This window comes from Oncorhynchus mykiss, chromosome 13 (genome assembly GCF_057628025.1).
Source record: "Oncorhynchus mykiss isolate SJ-2025 chromosome 13, ASM5762802v1, whole genome shotgun sequence".
In the NCBI taxonomy this organism is placed as follows: domain Eukaryota; kingdom Metazoa; phylum Chordata; class Actinopteri; order Salmoniformes; family Salmonidae; genus Oncorhynchus; species Oncorhynchus mykiss.
The window spans coordinates 41,461,145-41,486,511 of record NC_143034.1 but is presented as its reverse complement, the minus strand read 5'-3'; the positions used below and the strand labels follow the sequence as shown (position 1 = coordinate 41,486,511).

General features: G+C 41.9%; 2 protein-coding genes across 8 annotated transcripts in view; both read right to left on the bottom strand.

The window, feature by feature from the left end:
- The window catches only part of LOC110486139 (KAT8 regulatory NSL complex subunit 1), a 79,798-nt gene extending 77,553 nt beyond the window's left edge, over positions 1–2,245 (bottom strand). For 2 of the 4 annotated variants that reach the window (XM_036940773.2, XM_036940775.2), the window contains exons 1-2: positions 2,126–2,245; positions 877–1,333 (exon numbers count right to left, since the gene is read on the bottom strand). The gene's annotated coding sequence lies outside the window, so the exon portion shown is untranslated. Of the gene's footprint in view, positions 1–876; positions 1,334–2,070 lie in introns of all 4 variants that reach the window. The other 2 variants (XM_036940774.2, XM_090196209.1) reach the window with 2 other exon arrangements.
- A 1,001-nt stretch (positions 2,246–3,246) lies between these two features.
- Positions 3,247–24,327, bottom strand: LOC110486136 (cell division cycle protein 27 homolog). 4 transcript variants are annotated; one of them, XR_016485893.1, is made up of 20 exons: positions 24,085–24,327; positions 22,657–22,732; positions 21,985–22,132; positions 21,583–21,708; positions 20,608–20,705; positions 20,175–20,344; positions 16,570–16,787; positions 15,458–15,569; positions 15,102–15,220; positions 14,717–14,816; positions 13,978–14,182; positions 13,527–13,699; positions 11,970–12,149; positions 11,478–11,630; positions 11,046–11,254; positions 6,367–6,484; positions 6,044–6,172; positions 5,825–5,899; positions 5,225–5,387; positions 3,247–4,860 (listed from the first exon to the last, which is right to left on the bottom strand). XR_016485893.1 is itself a non-coding variant. In XM_036940771.2 (19 exons), exons 1-19 carry the CDS (start codon positions 24,109–24,111, stop codon positions 4,775–4,777), a joined length of 2,508 nt encoding a protein of 835 aa, XP_036796666.1. In that variant the 5' UTR covers positions 24,112–24,327; the 3' UTR covers positions 3,247–4,774. The 4 variants fall into 4 exon arrangements, 2 of the variants coding, with proteins under 2 accessions (XP_036796666.1, XP_036796667.1); XR_016485894.1 differs by having other exon boundaries at positions 4,607–4,863; XM_036940771.2 differs by lacking the exon at positions 11,970–12,149 and having other exon boundaries at positions 3,247–4,863.
- Between the last annotated feature and the right edge of the window lie 1,040 nt (positions 24,328–25,367).

The window sequence follows — 25,367 nt, the reverse complement described above, 5'->3', positions numbered from 1 at the left end:
TTTTGGATAAACCCAGAAAATTAGGTCTGTGGTAGGCTTAGGAGATCTTATACATTTTTGTCTATGAGAATCTATATAAGCTAACGTCACTTTTTGTGAATTTTGAAGAATTTACGATAATACATTTTAAAAAGCATAAAAAAGGCTTCATAATTCATAAAGGTCATGTTAACTGACTGATATTATCTCATATAACAAAGATCTCCTAAAGCCTGTGTTAACCTCAGACCTTATTTTCAGTGTTTATCCCAAAGCCTTATTCTTTAACCCATAAGAATGGCTGAATGAACCAAAGGTAACTCATTCCCAGTTTTTAGGACTACAAGCTGGCGATCTCTATATAAGCAAAGGATGGTCCTGTGACCTCTAGGAAAATCTAATTTACAATCCTTCACTATATTACTTACAAATTCCGTTCCTTTCATTTGGCAAATGCAAAACTACTTACGGTTTCAAACAACAATCAACATCTATATAAGGATGTCATATCCCCTGCCTTATGATCACCGCCATTGATATTCCACCTGTTCTGCAACTGTTCACTCTACTAATGTGCTATTCTGCCATCTAGTGGTCTTTAGTAGAGTTAACACCCCCTATATTGGCTAAATCACCCCTCCACCTGTGTCAGCATCTGACTCCAGCACCATATTTCTGTAGCAGTCTTTAGGTTGCTATGCCAGACAGTGACACAATATTATAGTGATACATCATTTCAGATTATAGTGAAATGTCAACATAGTCATTTATGGAACAATGCACATTTGGCTATCTGTCCAAAGTTATTAAACCAAGCTCTATGCATGAAATAGCTCTATGCATGATGATGACACATAATCAATACTGTATCATGAAACACATGTTGTGTATACATACCTTGCAATAGCAAAGTTCACCTCCCACCAAATCCATCCTTAGGGGAAAAATATCCACTGTGTATTCCAGGTACAGTGCATTCAGAAAGTATTCAAACCCCTTCACCTTTTCCACATTTTGTTGCATTACAGCCTTATTCTAAAATGTATTAAATCGTCCCCACCCACTCAGTCTACACACAATACTACATAATGGCAAAGCAAAAACATTTTTTAGAAACTCTATTTTTTGTAATTTTTTTTGTATTTTTATACATTTGCAAACATTTCTAAAAACCTGTTTTAGCTTTGTCATTATGGGGTATTGGGTGTAGGTTGAGGGGGGAAATGATTTAATACATTTTAGAACAAGGCGTAACAAACGTAACAAAATGAGGAAAAAGTTAAGGGGTTTGAATACTTTTCAAATGCACTGTAACTTCCACAAGGTAATCCCTCCAGTTCTTTGTCCAAGGGACCTGTACACACAGACAAATTGCATTATAAATCAATAATATATAATAATATACCTCAAATGATTTGACTGACACAGGCCTACTTGGTATGGCACTACAAATGTCTAAAAACACTATTTGTACAGAACATTGATTTATTTTTGTTCTGAGTCTATATGACAATCATAATATATTTATAGAATGACCTGGCATTGTGCCATATTCTAAAATTATTCTGCAAATTATCTTATTGAATTTTGGTGAACATTTACGTGCAGCTACAGTAACACTAGACTAGAGCACAATCTCCCAGAGTCTTTTAAATTAAGAATAAACTGTATTGATTTCAGACTCAATACTCTTGTTAGCTTGACTGATTTTATTGTGAAAACGGGCTGTAGCCCATAATCAACTATGTTGGCTAGCTAATAGCTAGCGAACTGGCTAACAAACTCCACGGCCCTTGTTCTAAGTAACTTAGCTAGCGCGGCTAGCATAACTTGCTAGCAATCCTTGCGCTAAAATCTATTACTACTTTATAAACGTAGCAAACCATACACAATATCACGCACTGTGACTTACTGTGCGAAATTATGTAAATGTTTCACAATGTTATCACAATTATTATTTACTATATAGTGTATATAATCTTGCAAGTGTGTCTACTGTACGACACCCGAAGTACGATAGCTAGCTAACGTTAGCTAGATACACTATTTGGCCTGTTGACTGCAACCCCACAGTAACGTTCGCAGTTTTACCTTTGCATTTCAAACTGGATCATTAAATAAATCAATAACATACAAGATAACACACCTCGATCCCATCTCTATTCATTTTATCTTCTAATATAATCCGTTTTGTAAAATTGCCTAAAATAAACTGAGCTTTAACATGACAGAGTCAAGACTTCATGTTCACTTACCTGCACAACTCAACCAGTCTTGAACCGGAATTACCCGCCTGCCTAGCCCTGTGATTCGTCAATTTGGTTATGCAGCGATGGCGATTGGTTTATTTATCTTCTAGTCTGCACGGATGGACGTCCTGTTGAAAGTAAATAAATGGAAGTTTACCAGTTGTTGTCGTCATTAATATACAAGCTCAATAACTGCAATACTTTAAAATAAAATTATTTGGTTAGACTAAATAGTTAGCCAATTACTCAACGTCAATTTGACCAAATGATCCCGGTCTCCACCAAATCATTTGCCACAAATTACTTTGTATTTAGTCTCCAAATTTCAACCCATCAATTGGCTAAACGGAGCATAATTTGTACCTAGTAATAGCCACTGAGAACAGTCGAAGCTTTTTAAGTAACCTAATACGGTGTTAGATGTGTTGACAAGCCGATGCTGGATCACAACTGAATCAGTAATTTGAAGGGGCTTTTCTTCAGGCTGCTGTAGTGTAATATTACATTGCTGGACTAAAATGGCATTATCCAGAGATAATGGTGCTAGCCTATGTGGTTGTATGACTAGCCCCACTCGCAGAGGTCTTTCTGTCCTTCTACATGATAAGACTAACCTTTCTAACCTACATACACTGGTTCCACAGCAGATGCTCATCCCAGTTCTTCTCTGTTCCAGGTCCTCAATTGTGAAAATATCATCCCACTGCCGTCAGAACCACTGAGTTATCTTGCTTCATCTCCTGTCCGGAAACAATCTAGGTTTCCCCCACTTATAAATCATGAACTAATCATTAGTGTTCTCAATGCAATTCATTATGAGACTTGTGATAGAAATCCATACTTCACATTTTAACTAGGCTATAAACTGTTGTTCAGTCCCCCAATCATTAGCCAATCTGATCAGCATCTACTAAGATACATTGTCTTATCAGGTCTTTGTAAAGGCAGATGCAGCCAATAAGTCTTATATTTACTGACATTCACATTTTGGGGGAGTACAAGGCAGTCAAATAGAGCACATGTTTAAAGTAGTTTATTCTATAATTTCAAATATCCTTAAAATGAATAGCACATATATACATGAACAGACATTATCCCCAAAGACTGAACACATTTTAAATTAAGACCCCAACGCACTTGCAAAATGAGAACATAATATTTTGACCTGGCTGTGCAGAGGACACATTAAGTTACACGTATCCATACACTATGCCTTAGAAAAAATGATCAGAACTTTAGGAAAGGCATTTCAACTCCTTGATATGGGGCAATATTTCTGAATGTGGCATTGAGATTTTTGCCTTTCCCAACTGTACGTTAAGAAGCACATCAAGAAACATTGTATACATACACAGAATCAATGTGAAATTCCCCAAACACACGTTTGGATATTTGTGTGATTAATTCTAGGGGCTCACATGCATCCAAATATTGAAACTGGGCATTTAATCCCAATCATCATACCTTGTATTAATGTGGTCAGTGAGAACCAACCTGTGTTAGCCTTGTCCCAGATCAGTTTGTGCTCTTTCCAACTCCATTACTGTCATTGTCAAGCCAAACATGTTTGGCACGACGATGAATGACAAGTAGTTGGCATGACGGCACAAACAGACTGGCACTCAGGCTAAACCTGTGGATGATTATCATATTTTAGCACATTTGTTTCTAGAAGTATTTCATGATGAATCACATCAAAAGAACTGCACATTGAATCTTGTTGACAGGTTGGATGAACCACTGGCTTTTCACATCGTTGTCAATGAGAGGCACTTCTAAAACAAACATGGTTAAATATGTCTCTTATATTTATTTATCTGTGATCGAGACATCGGTCATTGCTAGATCAATGAAACTCGCCGGGCCATAGCCATGGTTGGAACACCTTGGACGTCCCAACGCCTCGGAGAAAAGGCGAGAAATGTTCTTGTCCTCAATCCTCTCCCATACATTTACTCACGGACCAATCAGCAGAGAGGAACCAAAGAGTTATAGGCTATAACACAAGTGTTTATTCAGGGTAAAGCTGATAAAAAAAACATTTAAAAAACTAAACATTAAGACATGAACGTCCATGAATGTTGTTTATTTTTCTTCCGTGGGCATGAACGCAGTGCTCCAAACCTAAAAGTGAAAATTATGTCTTTCAATGATGAGGGGCGGGGACATTCAAAATCAGCACTGATGGGGCGATGTGGTGCTGATGTGGTATTCTAGGAAAAACAAACCAAAAAATAAAAATAAAAACATCCACACATGGCTGCATGGGACCTGACGATAATGATAAGCCAGTGAGGACTAAGGCATGACAGGAGAAGGACGAGGATGGTGGGAGTTGGGGGTAGAAGAAAACAAAACCAAGAAATAGCAGATTATTATTTTTTTTTTTTTAACAATCGGAGGTACTGTATTAGCAGCAGTTTGTTTTCCTTTTTTTCCTCTTCCTCTTTAATACTGGAGTCCAGAGGTTGGCTCCAGGTTGGCATGGTTTTTAAGTCCAAAGGAGGGGTCTGTGTGAAGGGGTAGGGTCTGGGGGGGGGGGGGGGTTACAGGACCTCATCGCTCTCAGCGGTGTGGAGCTGCGTGTCGTCTGCGTCGGTCATACTGCTCTCCTGCGACTCCTCCACCTCAGCTGCTGGGGACAAGGTGGAGGCCAGAGGTCAAAGCATGGCTCCTGAGTGACTTTTCAGCTTCCTTCTTGAAGTAACAGACAGAGAAGCCTGACCATATTGGCATTCTCGCCCTAAAATATGCACTTTAGTGGTAGGCCACACCTTTCTGGAGTGTTTCACATATACTATTCAAATTCGGAAGAATATTAACTCAAAATGACTTAATACTAGTACTCAATGTTTAATTTTAAGGCTGTCAAATACTTTGCATTCATAAATGATCATGTAGCGCATAACAAATGTACAGGTCATTGCTGTCATTAACAGGGAACTAAATGGTCATAACTTTGCATCAGTCTGTCATGGCAGTCACAGTGGTTGTACCTGAGTCATAGGGGTAGTCCTCAGTGACAGGCTCCTCGTCATCAGGGAGGTACCTCTTGTCTATGGCCTCTTTGATCTGATTGTTGGCTCCTTTGGGATCCAGGTCCATGGCCCAGGAGAAGTTCATCAATGCCAAGTGTGTCTGGCCCAGCTTCTTATACACCTGGGGGGAGCAATAGGGAGGAAAGCATGATTAGAGCAGGACACACCATCCATATGAATACATTCGTAAACTGTCTCAACTTACCCATACACATAGACTCGGTACCGGTACCCCTTGTATATAGCCTCGTTATTGTTATTGTGTTACCACACATGACTTACTTTTTTAAAACTCTGCATTGTTTGGTTAAGGGCTTGCAAGTAAGCATTTCACAGTAATACCTGTTGTATTCGGCGCATGTGACATAACATTTGATGTCATAAACATCTCATAGCTATTTAGTGCATTGCACAAAGTCAGACGTATGATATTTGAGAGGTGAGTGTAAAGTGGTCTATTATTGAGTATGAATATCAAAGTGACAGTAAATTCTTCACTTATAGTCGACTCCTTTCCTCGTAATCCCCACAAAGAAAATAAAGTTTACGTTTGCTTACCTTTCCTATTAAAAAGTAAACAAGGGACTCTTTGGGCACTATTTGTTTCAGCTCTTCAAGCTCTTGTAGAGCCGCCTGAAAAGGGAACACACAAAAACACTTTTCTTAGACTTAACCAGTAGAAAATGCAGTGAATAATGATATTAATATGAAAGAAGAGGAATTGTGCTGAAAAGTAGGTTAGTCAGTGTTCGCTTGTGAAATGCCATATGGACCTACCTTGTACTTTTCATTAGCGAAGAGGATGGAAGCCCTGTGGAATTTGCATAGAGGGTTCTTGGGGTCTATGTTGATCGCTCTATTCAGGGTTTCCAAAGCATGGTCAGACTTCTTCAGTGCATGCTGAACCTGTGTGGAAACAGGCAACATGGAGCAAGATAGTGTGCCATAAAGAACATTGGAAATATGACTCAAGTACCAAATGTAAAACACTACAGGCTTTGAAAATAGTAACAATAATAATAATACATATGATTTCTAAAGTATTTTTGTAAGTGAGCTGACTGTGTGAGCTGAAAGAGACAGTGTAGCGGGCCACTCACCACTCCGATGTGGCAGAGGAGCACAGAGCTCTGAGGGTTGATGCTAAGTGCCTTCTTGAAGTGAATCTCTGCCAGGTTGAATTTCTCCTGCTTATAGTAGATCATCCCCAAGCCATACCTGGAGATGGAGGGACGAAGAGAAAACAAAATAAAAAAGGTGAAGTAAGTGTCTCCCATAATCATAAATTATTCAATTTCATCAAAATATGAGGTTTTAGCTTTAATTCCTTAGAGACTTTAGATTAAGGTAATACAGTGTTGTGTTCGGGAATACCTAAAGCGCGACCAGTTCAAGACCGGATCGAGTCCGAGTCAAGACCAGAGGGGGTTCGAGACAGAGTCAAGACCAGAAAAAAATGTGAGTCTAATTCAAGACCATGATTGTAATTGTCAAATCATCACCAGAGGTCAAAATGTCCAGTATTTCAGGGTACATATTTCAGAACATATGGATTCTTTAGACATTCAGAATAGTGAAAAAATGCATGCTGAGGAAAAATAGAGCCACTACAAATTATTACTAACCCAAACACAGTGGGGAACAACGGGCCTTCTACACCTTCAGAGAAGGCTAAGGATTAATAAAATAATTATAATAATATTTTCAGTGTTCTGATTTAATCGCTTCAGTTTTTGTTGTAAAGAAAAGGGTTAACGCTGCCGAGAAAAAAAAAGATCCAACCAGGATTTTTCTTTGCTGGTCTCTGAGGAGATAAATGTAGCTAACTTAGTCAGCCATTGGCTAGGCCATCAGAAGCTAGATAAATGCATCTGCCATTCAACTGTAATAGGGCAAAATTTGGAGTGACAGTAAAATCAACCAATCACATTGACTTAATGAGGTGGGCCCGTTTTTACAAAAACATAGAAAGGCCAACAGCAATAGCAAGCAGTAGATTTCCCACGGTCTAGATAGCTAGCTTTTGTTGTCTAGTTTGCAGCGGCTGCAGCAGGTGTTATATAAGAGGATGTTGTTGTTCATTTGTTAGCTTCTCCCTTTTCAAGAATAACTTAAAACAAGTTAAGTTTCAAATAATCATTCTCTGGTGAGTGGAACTATTAATTGCAGCGCACTTGCTGTTAGCCAACTCTTTGAAAATAACTTGTGTTTATTTATTTAACCAGGTAGGGTAGTTGAGAACAAGTTCTCATTTACAACTGCGACCTGGCCAACATAAAGCAAAGCAGTTCGACACAAACAGGAGTTACACATGGAATAAACAAAACATACAGTCAATAACACAATAGACTTTTTTTCTATGTACAGTGCCTTGCGAAAGTATTCGGCCCCCTTGAACTTTGAGACCTTTTGCCACATTTCAGGCTTCAAACAAAGATATAAAACTGTATTTTTTTGTGAAGAATCAACAACAAGTGGGACACAATCATGAAGTGGAACGACATTTATTGGATATTTCAAACTTTTTTAACAGATCAAAAATTGTGCGTGCAAAATTATTCAGCCCCCTTAAGTTAATACTTTGTAGCGCCACCTTTTGCTGCGATTACTGCTGTAAGTCGCTTGGGGTATGTCTCTATCAGTTTTGCACATCGAGAGACTGACATTTTTTCCCATTCCTCCTTGCAAAACAGCTCGAGCTCAGTGAGGTTGGATGGAGAGCATTTGTGAACAGCAGTTCAGTTCTTTCCACAGATTCTCGATTGGATTCAGGTCTGGACTTTGACTTGGCCATTCTAACACCTGGATATGTTTAATTTTGAACCATTCCATTGTAGATTTTGCTTTATGTTTTGGATCATTGTCTTGTAGGAAGACAAATCTCCGTCCCAGTCTCAGGTCTTTTGCAGACTCCATCAGGTTTTCTTCCAGAATGGTCCTGTATTTGGCTCCATCCATCTTCCCATCAATTTTAACCATCTTCCCTGTCCCTGCTGAAGAAAATCAGGCCCAAACCATGATGCTGCCACCACCATATTTGACAGTGGGTTATGGTGTGTTCAGCTGTGTTGCTTTTACGCCAAACATAACGTTTTGCATTGTTGCCAAAAGGTTCAATTTTTGTTTCATCTGACCAGAGCACCTTCTTCCACATGTTTGGTGTGTCTCCCAGGTGGCTTGTGGCAAACTTTAACCAACACTTTTTATGGATATCTTTAAGAAATGGCTTTCTTCTTGCCACTCTTCCATAAAGGCCAGATTTGTGCAATATACAACTGATTGTTGTCCTATGGACAGAGTCTCCCACCTCAGCTGTAGATCTCTGCAGTTCATCCAGAGTGATCATGGGCCTCTTGGCTGCATCTCTGATCAGTCTTCTCCTTGTATGAGCTGAAAGTTTAGAGGGACGGCCAGGTCTTGGTAGATTTGCAGTGGTCTGATACTCCTTCCATTTTAATATTATCGCTTGCACAGTGCTCCTTGGGATGTTTAAAGCTTGGGAAATCTGTTTGTATCCAAATCCGGCTTTAAACTTCTTCACAACAGTATCTCGGACCTGCCTGGTGTGTTCCTTGTTCTTCATGATGCTCTCTGCGCTTTTAACGGACCTCTGAGACTATCACAGTGCAGGTGCATTTATACGGAGACTTGATTACACACAGGTGGATTGTATTTATCATCATTAGTCATTTAGGTCAACATTGGATCATTCAGAGATCCTCACTGAATTTCTGGAGAGAGTTTGCTGCACTGAAAGTAAAGGGGCTGAATAATTTTGCACGCCCAATTTTTCAGTTTTTGATTTGTTAAAAAAGTTTGAAATATCCAATAAATGTCGTTCCACTTCATGATTGTGTCCCACTTGTTGTTGATTCTTCACAAAAAAATACAGTTTTATATCTTTATGTTTGAAGCCTGAAATGTGGCAAAAGGTCGCAAAGTTCAAGGGGGCCGAATACTTTCGCAAGGCACTGTACAGTGTGTGCAAGGGAGGTAAGGCAACAAATAGGCCATAGTGGCAAAATAATTATAATTTAGCAATTAAAACACAAGAGTGATATGTGTGCAGAAGATGAATGTGCAAGTAGAGATACTGGGGTGCAAAGGAGCAAAATAATAAAATAAGTAACAGTATGGGGATGGGCTATTTAGAAATGGGCTATGTACAGGTGCAGTGATCTGTGAGCTGCTCTGACAGCTGGTGCTTAAAGTTAGAGAAGGAGATAGCTGGAGTCTCCAGCTAAGTGATTTTTGCAATTCGTTCCAGTCATTGGCAGCAGAGAACTGGAAGGAAAGACGGCCAAAGGCGGTATTGGCATTGGGGTTGACCAGTGAAATATACCTGCTGGAGCGTGTGCTATGGGTGGATGCTGCTATGGTGACCAGCAGTGAGCTGAGATAAGGCAGGGCTTTACCTAGCAAAGATGTATAGATGACCTGGAGCCAGTGGGTTTGGCGACGAATATGTAGCGAGGGCCAGCCAACGAGAGCATACAGGTCACAGTGGTGGGTAGTATATGGGGCTTTGGTGACAAAACGGATGGCACTGTGATAGACTGCATCCAATTTGCTGAGTAGAGTGTTGGAGGCCATTTTGTAAATGACATCGCCAAAGTCAAGGATCGGCAGGATAGTCAGTTTTACGAGGGTAAGGATGCTTTGTTGCGAAATAGGAAGCCAATTCTAGATTTAATTTTGGATTGGAGATGCTTAATGTGAGTCTGGAAGGAGAGTTTACAGTCTAACCAGACACCTAGGCATTTGTAGTTGTCCACATATTCTAAGTCAGAACCGTCCAGAGTAGTGATGCTGGATGGGCGGGCAGGTGCGGGCAGCGTTCGGTTGACGAGCATGCATTTAGTTCTACTTGTATTTAAGAGCAGTTGGAGGCCACGGAAGGAGAGTGTGTGAAACAGTGTTGCATTTAAAGTGGAACTTACAGCATTTTAGCAATATGAAATCTTATACAAATCTGTTCATATACACACCAGGAAAAATGACACTTAAAAAAAACTATTCTGACAATAAATTATTAGAATGTTTGGGAATTACGCATACTAAAGGCATTTGTGAAAATTATATAGCAATATAAAGTGGGAAAGCGGCCGTGCATTTAGACAGACCGGTGCGCTATAGCCAATCAGAACTACAGTAGACCTTTATACAAACAAGCCATTTGCCACATGGGCCTGCAATCCTTCACTTTGAACTGGACTGTGTTTACAGGCAGTTGTAACAGAGCAATTTTAGATCATTAGAACACAGTCGCCAAAAGCCACAAAATACACCTGAATGGATTTCTGCAAATATGTAAAACATCACGGTCATAACGTGGCATTTGGGAACTTTACATTTTTATTGATCAAACAACCATGAAAAGGTAGGCTCTCTCTACCTCAGTTATGCACATCAACAAGAACAACTACTGCTAGCCAGAGCAAGATAAAATCTAACGAAGGAACATTAGATAAACACTCTCAAACTTTTTCAGCTAAACAATGGGGAATTGTGCCCTCGTCCTTCTGCACCTTGCCTGCCAATGCATGCTTGTACCAACCAAGCACCTAAGCACACCTCACTGACCATTTTACTCGACGTAGCAGAGCTGATTACATGTTATCTAGAGTGTTCTTGACTAACTATTAGAGGTCGACTGATTATGATTAATAAAATAACATAGTATGGTAATATAATAAACATAAGAGAATTTTCATCTATTACGATTGTAATTCAGATTTTGTCACATCCACTATCACTCCAAGGTTGTCCACTAACTCACCAGGCATTGTAATGGCGTGTGTTGACTCTGATGGCGTTACGGAAGCAGGCCAGAGCCTTCTCCAGCTCCTCCGTGAGGACAAACTCATGGCCTAGCAGCGTGTAGGCATAGGCAAAGCCCGGGTTCACCTGGATGGCACGCTGGAAGAACTTAATGGCTATGTCATGCTCCCTCTGCAGACTGAAACAGTTACCAGCCACGCACCATGCCTAAAACAAAAAGAGAGAGAGTGTTGGGGAGGAGGGAGGGAATATAAGGAGAGAAAAGGGTATGAGTAATGATAGAAATAGGAGCAAAAGGAACAAAATTAGAATCACTTGTTAGCATTTCCCAATGGAAAAGTCTCAATTGAACGTACTTTTTAGTCCAGGACTAGACATGTGGATACGGTACATGCAACGGTTTGTCCCAGTGTGTTAGTTAACTATGTACCTCTGGTGAATTCTTGTCCATGTCGGTGAGGTCTTTGGACAACGCCGACAGGGCCACGTCCTTCTGCAAGTGCCACAGGGTGGTGGAGTAAATTTCCATGCCCTCCACCCGGTAGCTCTCGATGCGCCGCACCTCCGAGAAGATCCTCTCCGCCTGCAGGAAGGGGAAAGGAGGCAAAGAGTGAGAAGTTTCTAATTGAGCCATTGAGAAGTGGCAAAAGCCACCATACACAGCCATCGACCACTCTTTGCATCCAATTGACAATCTTAACCCTGTAGTAAGGACAGGAGGACATCTAGCTTCAGATGCCCACAATCCGTTTTTAGGTATAATAAGAATGGCGCCGAAGGAGATGGCTGCCGTTTTACGATCCCGTAGCCAATTGTGCATGTTTTTTTTGCGTCATTTGTAAGTTATTTTGTACATAATGTTTTTGCCACCGTGTCTTATGACCGAAAAGAGATTCTAGATATCAGGACAGCGATTACTCACCCCGTACTGGAGGAATATTTTTTCTTCAACGAGTTGGACGGGAAGGATTTACTTCAGACGCCCGACAAAGCCCTCGTCCCAGTCATTTGCAGGAGAAAGAGACGGAGGTATCAAGGACGAAGGTCCGGGTGCCTTGTAAGGATCCGTCGCCGAGAGGGTAATCTACCTTTACCATCAGTCCTATTAGCCAACGTACAATCAATCGATAATAAAATAGACGAACTACAATCACGTATATCCTACCAACGGGACATTAAAAATTAATATCTTATGTTTCACCGAGTAGTGGCTGAACAATGACATAAATAACATACAGCGGGTGGGTTTTAAGCTTTTTCGGCAGGATAGAACAGCGGCCTCTGGTAAAATAGGGGTGGCAGTCTATGTATATTTGTAAACAGCTGGTGCACGAAATCTAAGGAAGTCTCGAGGTTTTGCTCGCCTGAGGTAGAGCATCTCATAAGCTGTAGACCACACTATTTATCAAGAGAGTTTTCATCTGTATTTTTCATAGCTGTCTATATACCACCACAAGCCAATGCTGGCACTAAAACCACACTCAATGAGCTGTATCCAGCCATAAGCAAACAGGAAAACGTTCATCCAGAGACGGCGCTCCTAGTGGCCAGGGACTTTAATGCAGGGAAACTTAAATCCGTTTTGCCTCATTTCTACCAGCATGTTAAATGTGCAACCAGAGGGGATTTATTTTTATAACTCTACACCACCTTTACTCCACACACAGAGACACTCTCCCTTGCCCCCCACTTGACAAATCTGACCATAATTCTATCCTCCTGATTCCTGCTTACAAGCAAAAACTAAAGCAGGAAGCACCAGTGACTCGGGCAATAAGAAAGTGGTCAGATGAAGCAGATGCTAAGCTACAGAACTGTTTTGCTAGCACAGACTGGAATATGTTCTGGGATTTTCCGATGGCATTGAAGAGTACACCAGATCAGTCAATGCATCGATGACATCGTCCTCACAGTAACTGTACCCCACCAAAATGCCATGGATTAAAGGGAAACATCCACACTGAGCTAACGGGTAGAGCTTCCGCTTTCAAGAAGTGGGACGCTAACCCGGAAGCTTATAAGAAATCCCGCTATGCCCTACAACGAAACATCAAAGAGGCAAAGCGTCAATACAGGACTAAGAAAGGCTTATTGACAGCTTCTACCCCCAAGCCATAAGACTCCTGAACAGCTAATCAAAGGGCTACCCAGACCCCTCTTTTACACTGCTGCTGCTCTCTCTTATTATCTATGCATAGTCACTAACTCTACCTACATGTACATATTACCTCGACTAACTGGTGCCCCCGCACATTGACTCTGTACCGGTACCCGCTGCATATAGCCTCGCTATTGTTATTTTACTGCTGCTGTTTAATTATTTGTTACTTATATATATATATATATATATATATATTTTTTTTTTTAATTGAACACTTTTTCTTAACTTGCAAGTAAGCATTTCACTGTAAGGTTGTTGTATTCGGCGCATGTGACAAATAAAATGTGATTTGATTTGAAAAGGTGAACCTAGCCTTACCTGCATGTATTCGGCCAGCTCAAAGTGGGCCCTGCCGATCTGTCCCAGGACCCACCCTGTGTTGTAGTGATGGGAGGGTAGCTGGCTCAGGATGCTGATGGCCTCTTTACAGTTGTAAGAGCAGAGGGCCAGGTACCCCCGGCCGATGTCTCGCATCAGCGACATCAGGCCATCTGGAACACAGGGGAAAGAGGGGTTGGAGATGGACTTGTGATGGCATCTTTGTAAGGACATTGTTCCATTGTGTTTGTCATAGCTAAAGTATGACAAGGTGGCTAAGACTATAGAAATGTATTACAATTATAACAGAAACTCAAAAAAAGTCAAAACTACTGCATTACTTTGACATAATTTATTTAATGGCAGTGTATCCCTACATCTCAGCTCAACATCTTGATATGGTCAGGTAAAGGAGAATCATTGAATTCATCCTAACAGTGTCCCAACTCACCTGCAGCAGCCTTCTGCAGACTGAAGGCCTGGAACTGAGGAGTGCCCATACTGACTTTCCCCTCTGTCATGGACGAGTCCAGCTTGAGGATCTCAATGCTCTCGTTCAGGTTGGATGGGGTGATGCCTCCCTTGCCCGTTTTTGACTTGGTCTTCCGGTTGGGGATTTTGGTGGGGAACTTCATTTTCAGCTTCTTGCTGTTCTCCTGTTGAGGAATGCATGTTTGTTTGTGTTTAGCATCTCAAAGACCTCTGCTAAGGTCAAATACATGTCTGCCCCCCTCGCTTTTGACATTTAGTACTAACAGAGTACAAGGAAAAAATAACATCTTTGTCAAGTATCTCACCAGCACAGCGCCAGTCTGTTTTGTGCCAAACTCTATTCTATATAGAACAAAATAATACATAACTGCAATCTCTGCTCATAAATATCATTACACTACTTAAATGCTAGACTTGAGAGCGAACTAATGTTTTTGTTTTCCTGGTTAAAAAGATGCACCACAAATCCAACTGTTCATCTCAATCCCAGTATTTGGTTATTTGTTTAAAGGAAAAATCCACTCAAACTATATTTTGGTATTTGTTTCATTAGTCCACTGTTGATAATACCATAATGTTTTGAATATCAGCAGTCAAGTTTTCAAGATATTGGAAAGTGGCACTTGTCAGATCATCATGATGCATTTTGAAATGTAAAAAAAAATGGCAAATTCCCAAAGGAGTCTTTGCTACGTTACCTTGGCAGTAGAGCTGGCACTGGTGAAGAGTCTGGAGCTCCGTCTGGGCTGCACGTTGGGGGGAGCAGCGATGGTGGGGCTCAGCACTTGAGGCGTAGTACTACAGTAGGCACAGAAAAACAGCAGAACAATGGTCATCAGGTCTTCATACTTAGACAACCATAAGCACAGAGAACACTAACGCCATGAGTGACATTTCACGTTTAAAGCACAAGACTTAAAACAAGTATGGATCACAATTTCATAACATTTACACAATTTCACCTTGCATGAATTCTCACTGAAAATGAACCAGTATTGTGAGTACAGCCATCCTTTTTGGCAACATCTCTGCATTTCCATACCGTAAACATGGGTCCATATGGGCCTTGTAATGAGCACATACCTGGTCTGTGGGGGGGCAGTGGTCTGAGTCTGGTTGAAGGGGATAGGGATGACCTCCCTGCTGTTACCACTCTGTGCAAACACTGACTTCGTCCCCACCTGACTGATTCTCGCTACAGACTGAAGAGAGAAGTGGGAACAAACTGTTAAAAAAAAATGTGCAACAAAACATCTGACCGCCTTCATTGTTCAATCCATCACTGAAATGAAAAGGAATCTCCTCTGAAGTTGAAATGTTTTCTATTCAGATTGCATAGATCCATTTTTATACACAGTAGGTTGCTCTTCGATCAACACTCCAAATAGGAGAGCCACATAACAGTTGTCTTCTTCATTATAGCGATGACGCGTGCATACCTTCTTTGGTGGGACTCCGGGAGGGGGCGGCTCCATCCCCGAGCCACTGTGAGAGTAGTTCTGAAGATACAAGGGTTCCCCTGGGCTGGGCTCCAGGGGCAAGATTCCAAAACTGGGAATAAGATCAAATGGATTCTCAGTATAAAAATATACATTGTTGACTTATTCAGCTCTGTCTAATTTAGCCCATCATCCAGAAGTCCCCATGGACGCCATTTACATCCAGTTACAGTACCAGAGAAGCCTGTAACAGGTAGAAAAGACCACACAGAACAAAGCCGTCGTAGAGGACAAAGGCTGGAAAGCAGTAATCATGAAGTCCTCTGAAGCCAGTTATCATTACAGTCTCCCTAATTACAGACTAGTGGACAATGGAGCTGGATGATGAGTAAATGAGAGACCAGTATGTACAGCAGCCAGGTGCACAATGTCAAATTATAGCCTAGATAATGTTACTTGACTACAATTTTCAAAGCCATGGACAAATTACTAGCTGAGTGATCGCTGATAATAGAATAATGTTCTGAGGAGAGTGCCAGTGCATATGCCTCTATAATGTAGGGTGTCCGATTAAAAACGCATATTTTGACCAATGGGTAAAATAACATTAATTGGGCATGTACTCATCTAAGAAAACTAATGCTGCAAAACGCATGTCTCTATCATAATCCATTCCAAAAAGTTATTGGAGTTTTCACCCTTGTAGGTTGGCCAAAATGAAGGTGACTAAAATCAATGGAGGCCAGATAAGTGGTCAAGAAAATAGCATTGCGTCAGCTAGGCTGGATGCTGTGAGAATGAAGGCAAACTGAAAGACCCCACTGAAAGACTTAGAACATTAAGAATCATATTTGTCTTGGTAAAATGTATTTTATATCATAAGTGAAATTTCATCAAAGCACCCTACATAATGACACACTAAACATAGTCGAAGAAGGAAACACGTGGGAGTGCCTCAACACAAAGGGAATACACGCCACACTCAAAATACTGTGCCACACAGGCATGCGTCATCTATCCACTTATGATAAAAACAGCCCAACACAAGTAATAGAGCCTCTACTGAGAAAAAACATATCATATGTGAGTGTACAGGGTGAGACCACCGGTACCTGGGTGTGAGGGGGCTGAGTGCTGCCGGTCCTCCCAGTAGACTGCGCCCACTCTTGGGTTTGTTATGCACTTGTTTGGATAGCAGGGAGCCGCCTGTCCCCAGAGTCCCTACGGTGTCCGGGGAGATGACGGACGAGTCGATGTAGGACATGGCGGAGTCTGTGTTCAGAGACGAGTACTTGGAGTTGGAAGACTCCAGGTTCAGTCTGTTTAATTCCTACAGGGGAGGGAAAGGGAACGAGACAAGGGTTGTCAGTTCTTCTGTGCACATTTGGTTAGACAGGTTATTGGGGGGGGGGGGATTTAATTGGCTCATCGCGCTCTAGCGATTCCTTGTGGCAGGCCAGGCGCCTGCTGGCTGACCTCGGTCCTCAGGTGAGCGGAGTTTCCTCCGACACATTGGTGTGGCTGGCTTCCGGGTTAAGCGGGCGGAAGACACGACTCGACCTTTGCCTCCCGAGCCCGTTGGGGAGTTGCAGCGACAAGACAAGATCGAAATTGGAGAAAAACACACACACACACACACACACACACACTACAAATAAGAATTGGAGGTCCACAACAATGCTTAAACATCAGGAGACATTGTAAAATAATAATAAAAACATCAAAACCATGAAATAACACATATTGAATCATGTAGTAACAAAAACGTGTTCAACAAATCAAAATACACTGCTCAAAAAAATAAAAGGGAACACTAAAATAACACATCCTAGATCTGAATGAATGAAATATTCTTATTAAATACTTTTTTCTTTACATAGTTGAATGTGCTGACAACAAAATCACACAGAAATTATCAATGTAAATCAAATTTATCAACCCATGGAGGTCTGGATTTGGAGTCACACTCAAAATTAAAGTGGAAAACCACACTACAGGCTGATCCAACTTTGATGTAATGTCCTTAAAACAAGTCAAAATGAGGCTCAGTAGTGTGTGTGTGGCCTCCACGTGCCTGTATGACCTCCCTACAACACCTGGGCATGCTCCTGATGAGGTGGCGGATGGTCTCCTGAGGGATCTTCTCCCAGACCTGGACTAAAGCATCCGCCAAATCCTGGACAGTCTGTGGTGCAACGTGGCGTTGGTGGATGGAGCGAGACATGATGTCCCAGATGCGCTCAATTGGATTCAGGTCTGGGGAATGGGCGGCCAGTCCATAGCATCAATGCCTTCCTCTTGCAGGAACTGCTGACACACTCCAGCCACATGAGGTCTAGCACTGTCTTGCATTAGGAGGAACACAAGGCCAACCCCACCATCATATGGTCTCACAAGGGGTCTGAGGATCTCATCTCGGTACCTAATGGCAGTCAGGCTACCTCTGGCGAGCACATGGAGGGCTGTGCGGCCCCCCAAAGAAATGCCACCCCACACCATGACTGACCCACCGCCAAACCGGTCATGCTGGAGGATGTTGCAGGCAGCAGAACGTTCTCCACGGCGTCTCCAGACTCTGTCACGTCTGTCACGTGCTCAGTGTGAACCTGCTTTCATCTGTGAAGAGCACAGGGCACCAGTGGAGAATTTGCCAATCTTGGTGTTCTCTGGCAAATGCCAAACGTCCTGCACGGTGTTGGGCTGTAAGCACAACCCCCACCTGTAGATGTCGGGCCCTCATACCACCCTCATGGAGTCTGTTTCTGACCGTTTGAGCAGACACATGCACATTTGTGGCCTGCTGGAGGTCATTTTGCAGGGCTCTGGACAAAGGTGGAGGTAGCGGTCCTGCTGCTGGGTTGTTGCCCTCCTACGGCCTCCTCCACGTCTCCTGATGTACTGGCTTGTCTCCTGGTAGCGCCTCCATGCTCTGGACACTACGCTGACAGACACAGCAAACCTTCTTGCCACAGCTCGCATTGATGTGCCATCCTGGATGAGCTGCACTACCTGAGCCACTTGTGTGGGTTGTAGACTCCGTCTCATGCTACCACTAGAGTGAAAGCACCGCCAGCATTCAAAAAGTGACCAAAACATCAGCCAGGAAGCATAGGAACTGAGAAGTGGTCTGTGGATACCCCCTGCAGAACCACTCCTTTATTGGGGGTGTCTTGCTAATTGCCTATAATTTCCACCTGTTGTCTATTCCATTTGCACAACAGCATGTGAAATGTATTGTCAATCAGTGTTGCTTCCTAAGTGGACAGTTTGATTTCACAGAAGTGTGATTGACTTGGAGTTACATTGTGTTGTTTAAGTGTTCCCTTTATTTTTTTGAGCAGTGTATATTTTAGATTCTTCAAACTAGTCACCCTTTGCCTTGTTGACAGCTTTGCACACTCTTGACATTCTCTCAACCAGCTTCGACTGGAATGCTTTAACAAAAGTCTTGAAGCAGTTCCCACATATGCTGAGCACTTGTTGGCTGCTTTTCCTTCACTGTGCGGTCCAACTCATCCCAATTGGGTTGAGGTCAGGTGATTATGGGGGCAAGGTCATCTGATGCAGCACTCCATCACTCTCCTTCTTGGTCAAATTGCCCTTACACAGCCTGATGGTGTGTTTTGAGTCATTGTCCTGTTGAAAAGAAATGATAGTCCCACTATGCGTATCGCTGCAGAATGCTGTGGTTGCCATGCTGGTTAAGTGGGCCTTGAATTCTAAAATCACTGACAGTGTCATCAGCAAAGCACCCCCACACCTTTTCCATGCTTCACGGTGGGAACCACACAAGCGGAGATCATCCATTCACCTACTCTGCATCTCACAAAGACATGGCAGTTGGAACCAAAAATCTCAAATTTGGACTCATCAGACCAAAAGGACAGATTTCCAACGATCTAATGTCCTATGCTCGTGTTTCTTGGTCCAAGCAAGTCTCTTCTTTTTATTGGTGTCCTTCAGTAGTGGTTTCTTTGCAGCAATTCAACCATGAAGGCTTGATTCACGCAGTTTCCTCTGAACAGTTGATGTTGAGATGTGTTACTTGAAAATGTGAAGCATTTGTTTGGGCTGCAATTTCTGAGGCTGGTAACTCTAATGAACTTATCCTCTGCAGAAGAGGTAACTCTGGGTCTTCCTTTCCTGTGGTGGTCCTCATGAGAGTCAGTTTCATCATAGAGCTTGATGGTTTTTGCGAATGCACCTGAGAAACTTTCAACGTTCATAATTTTCTGGATTGACTTATAACTGAAATGCATTCCAGGTGACTACCTCATGAAGCTGGCTGAGAGAATGCCAATAGTGTGCAATGCTGTCATCAAGGCAAAGGGTGGAAGAATCTCAAAATCTATTTTGATTTGTTGAACAATTTTTTGGTTACTACATGATTTTATGTGTTATTTCATGGTTTGATGTCTTCACTATTATTCTACAATGTTGAAAATAGTACAAATAAAAGAAAAACCCTTGAATGAGTAGGTGTCCAAATTTGACAGGTCCCCATAAGAATAGGTTTACCGTTACACCCAGAGTGTTCACAGATCACATTCTTCCACAGTCCCAACCCCTGACCAAACACCAGATCAAATACTCATCTTGGTACCAATGCAATGCAAGCCATCATTGTAAAGAGAGCCAAACCTGGCTGTAGAAAAACATGGATGACAGGAATACTGGGTTTAAATGAACTGAGGGAGGGAGAGTCGAAGGGACGTACTAAGGTGTCCTGGGGCGTCTCCATGAGCACTGTGTCCACCTGGCGGTGGGGCATGTTGTGGCTTGGCGTGTGGGCGGGACTGATGGGGAGCAGGGAAGGGGCTCCACTCCCACCGCTGAAGCACTGCAGGGACGTCAGTCTGAAGATCTGCTCCGGGTCCGGACGATCGCCTGACAACAAAGATACAGGGTAATATAATCAGCTTAAGAACAGGGGAAGGGAATAGAGAGTGGATTTGAGCCTGAGCACTGGTCAGGGAATTATATTTGGTTCTGCCATCATGCATGGGATTAGGACCCATGTAAATTTCCCTTGTTTTGTCTTACTATGACAAGTGAATCAAACTCTATTGTTCATGCAAATACATATTCTATCATCTTCACATGCATTATATAACAAACTACCTCCCACCCTAGCTGATTGACTGACTCACCGATCTGACAGAGGGACTCAAAGGGAGACCACAGGAAAGGATTCATACTCAGGCTCTTCTGATAACATTCTGAACCTTTGGCCAGACGATCCGTTTTGCTGCACAGACAGGAGAAAAATGATTCTCGATATTGACTGATGCATATGGGTGACAGGCACGCACGTGCAATCACACAACAAAACACATTGCACCTGGTCACGTTAATCTAATTTAGAACATTCCAGCTAATATCTTTGCCAGGATTAGCTTGTTTCTGTACCTCAATTCTAATGTATAAGAGGAAGCAACCACTCACTGGGCATTTATGGTTCTATTACAGTTTCACATGTTAGATACCAGACCAATTACTTTTGCTTATCTGCTACATTGGTTTTCTTGACATCACACAGTAATAATGCAACAGCACTGTGAAATATACCAGCATACCACGTTGTTGTTTAGAGTCTGATTTCTGAGATGGTTACACTTAAGAAATTGAGACAACAGCATTTTGATTGTGATTCATGCATGTCTAAATTGTAACAGGATGTTCATGACTAAGTGATAAATGCTCAGACATTCTAGCCCACTGGCTGAGCTTACATCATGTTCTAAATACGGTATCTCTGTTGAAAGGGACACATCCTCTGCTTAGGAGGCTGCTGCAGCCCCTTGCTGCATTCAAAGAGTCCATTTGAATTGGCCACGGTAACATCCAAATATCATTAACAGACATGCCTCCTCTCCAATTCATTAGCAACACCATGGGAAGCTGAATAAACAAAGTTTTCTTCGGGATACAATAAACGTGTCCATCTCAACAAACAATCAAGGCACTGCTACGCCCAACCCTCTTCACTAGGGTACAACGTCTATCACTCAGTTGCATAGTAAAACATTAGGTATTGCTATGTGATTGCTAGCACACAAGCAATCAGCTCTCAACATTCCCAGGCAATGCTTTACATTGTTAACCAATGAACATGGTTATCCTACCAATAGATTTGCCCCAACAGGGATAATGTGAAACAGGCAGAGTCTCCAAACTCTGTGACGATGTCCTCCTGGCTCTTCTGTTTGTTCAGGACCCCCCCTGTCAGGATCTGCTCTCCTTCTGCAAGCCTGGGAAAAGAAGAGGACCGGAACACTGATGTGAGCATACTGGGTTCAAAGAGGGGAGCTATCCAGGCCTCTTGTCTTCAGACTGGCCCTCTTTAATCCTTGTTTGAGGAAATATTGTAGTCAATTCTTGCATGACAGAAGAGCAAGACCCTAAATCCATTTGGCTGCAGTATGCAGCATGGCCAAGAAAATAATATGTTGGCACTCTGGATTCAAAGCATGCACAATATCATAGCTATGAGGTCTAAAACATCAGAAACAAAATAACATCCTTACTTGCTCAGTTCTACACAGCACTTGGCGAGGAGGTATTTGCATTGTGGCGTTGTGCAGCTGTGCCCCTTGAGAAGGCGGTATGCCTTGTAGGCCTTTCCCGAACGATAGTAGCATGTGGCTAACAGAAAGAGGGCCTCCTCCGAATGCACTGTGAGGAGGATAAGAGATGCATCCAAATAATGCATAATTTAAATTAACATACATACAGATACATACCCTGACACACACAATCTCATTCCCAGATGACTAGGAGTTATACATATAAATGCTATTAATTTGGCTCTGACATTTTCAGACTCCTTTTGGCATGTGTGACAGCATTAGATTCCTTTTGGCATGTGACGAATGTTCATACTTGATGTGTTATTTTGATCGACTCACGTCTACGCTATAGCCTAATAGTCCACTGCAGTGTTGTGCGTTCCACATTAAAGCAACAGCAGCCGTCAGGCTATTCTATAAGAAATTACAATGTCTTTGAAAACCTGTTTTGCATGTTTCAGTCAGGCCCCACAAGCCACCATCATGTCAAAACCTAAAAGTTTCTGTATGGATTAAAGAATTCAGATGGAACTGTACAGTTGTCAGCACAGTAAGCTGGAACAGGAGGTGCTCAGGTGTGCTGCAGCATGGACAGGATCTTCTCAAGACAAGATGGATAGATTTCATTACCTTCAGCATAGAGTCTCTCAGCCAGGAACACGGCATCTCGGTAGGCATAGTGGTTTAGTGCATGCCAAACAGCAGCCTAGACACAGGGAGACAAACAAACACATAATGCCATGTCTCCCATTTACCCTATCTGCATCTCTACATATTGTCACAGCCTACTGTGATTGTCTGATCTGGTGGTGGCCTAATCAGTCAATAAGCACATGCGTTGATAATATTCGTTGAATACAAAGCTTGCAGCTTATTATAGCAGACTATTCCATATTATGGCTGGCTGTTAGCTAGATGGCTATGAAATGTTGACACAGCAAACAACCATATGCTAGCTACATTCGACTGGCAGGCAATGCTAGTGGGGGGGGAAAAAATGTCTAGTTCTGGCGATATCCAGTTTTTCGTGGCAAGTGTCAAACATTTAGCTAACGTTATTTCATCGTTCGAAATCAATACCAACATCTATGGCCATAGGATAACTTAGCAATGTAACTAACTATGTTAGTTGCGGTAACGTTACTTGGCTAGGTCAGATCTGATTATTTAAGGTTACGTTAGCTGGCAGCTAACGTTAGCTGCATCAAATGTTCAACAAACGCTATGTCAATGCAGGCAGCAGTTATCCATGTAGCTAGCTAGCATTGAGTAGTTAGCGAACTAATGTTAGCCAGTGGTTTTCAATATTTTCAATTCAGCTGTCAAATGACCATTTACTATACAACCTGAAATAACTGTTACACCTTGGATGACATGTTAGCGAACTTACTAGTATCTAACTTAGCTTAACGACTTTAGCGTTAGCTAATGTTATGCTGCAGAGAAAGAACGACATTGGAATAATGTTAAACATCAATCTGATCAGCTGTAACGTTTAGCTAACTAACTTATTTCATTTAGATAACGTTATCTGGAAAAACTCACTTTACTGTCATAGTTTAAGTTAGTAATTAGCTAACGTTAGCAAGTTATGTTAGTCTAACCATCTAATAGAGTTTGCCAGTAGCTAACTAGTTTGCTAAAATTAACAAGATAATTCAAAACAAACCTTGCATAACTAACGTTAACGTTAGTGAGTTAACGTAGATAGTTAGCTAAATATGGCTAATGACTGAGCACCTACTTCAGTTAAGTTACCTGGCATCTACCGCCCTCTAATTTCGGATACCTGGCTGACAGTGGCAGTTCGAAAGAGTACCCCCTGTGTAGTAACGTTATATATTGAATAACAGGCACTAGTTTTTGACAACGACCCGATTTTGACAACGAAGCAACTATTCGGGGAATGCTAGCTGGCTAGGCCAAACATTTGTTTTCAGGCCTCGGTGTAGCAGTAGTGGATCTTTCTGGTAGGGAGGGAACAGTGCAAGCCACAATACATCCCTCTTGTCCTGCATGTAACAGTTTTCTTCTTGGTATAGCAAACTGCTTCGTTACCTGAACAGGTTCCTGCAGCACCGTCATTCCGTTGTCAGGCTCCTTCTCTCGTCCACTGTTTTGTGTTTCCCTCTTTCTTCAGTTCCTTTCTTAGTTCAGTATCCAGGCCAGAAGTAGTTCTGAAGATTTGAACACAACGACCGTTACCGAGCATGCCGAAAGCTCCCGAACATACCCGAAACAGATGCGAAAGTATCAGCTTACGAATAGAATCGAAGACAAGCGTAAATAACCGAAACAGTCGTTAGCCGAAATAGAAACTCATTTTTATAGCTGTGCCATTGCAACCTTGTGTCAGATCATTTCGTATTATTCTGTAAGTAAAACCGAGACACTACTTCTAGTATGATATGTTACGTTTCATATGGTATGTATTAATTTGTAATGTCCATCATCCATTTTGTATGTTATGTTAAGAAATGAAATTCCTGCAATATGTCACAAATTGTACATTTGTAAATGTATGATATGTTATGCATTCCAATTTGTTGTTGCTAACGTTAGCTAGCCTAGGGGTTGGAGTTAAGAGTTAGCTAAAAGGGTTAGCTAACATGCTAAGTAGTTGCAAAGTAGCTAAAAAGTCATTGTAAAGTTGCTAAAATTATAAAGTTGTCCATGATGAGATTCGATCACACAACCTCAAATCAAATGTTATTTGTCACATACACGTGTTTAGCAGATGTTAATGTGGGTGTAGCGAAACGCTTGTACCGTTGGGTTGCTAGACATTCACGTTACCAAACACACTCCTTTCATTTTTGCCTTAACAGGGCTTGACATTAACTTTTTTAGCCACTTGTATGTAGGACAGATTTTTTACTTGTCTGAATGATCAATTCAAAAAAGTTCTGTAATACCAGGGGCCAAAAAGGTAACTGAAAATTATGTTGTATGATGCAAGGGACCACTTCACAAAATAACCTTCATTGTTATCACTGGTATTGATAATGGAAGGCTTCTGGTCTATGATACTATGTATTATATTTTCTGCTTGAGCAAGGCATTTAAGCCCCCCCACACACACACACACACACAAAGTAAAATACTGCACGGATAGGCTACTGTATAAAACACATGTGGTCCTTCAACCCTCCATCTGGAGAGCTACTTGATGTGCAGGATTTGTATCCAACCCTGCTCAAACACACCAGATTTAGCTTATCAAGGTACCCGTTTTTTAAATATCTATATTTTTTTTAATGTGGTGTGTTTGAGCAGGGCTGGAGCAAAAGCCTGCACTCCCAGCCCTCGTGAACTCCAGGAGGAGGGTTGACCACCTTGCA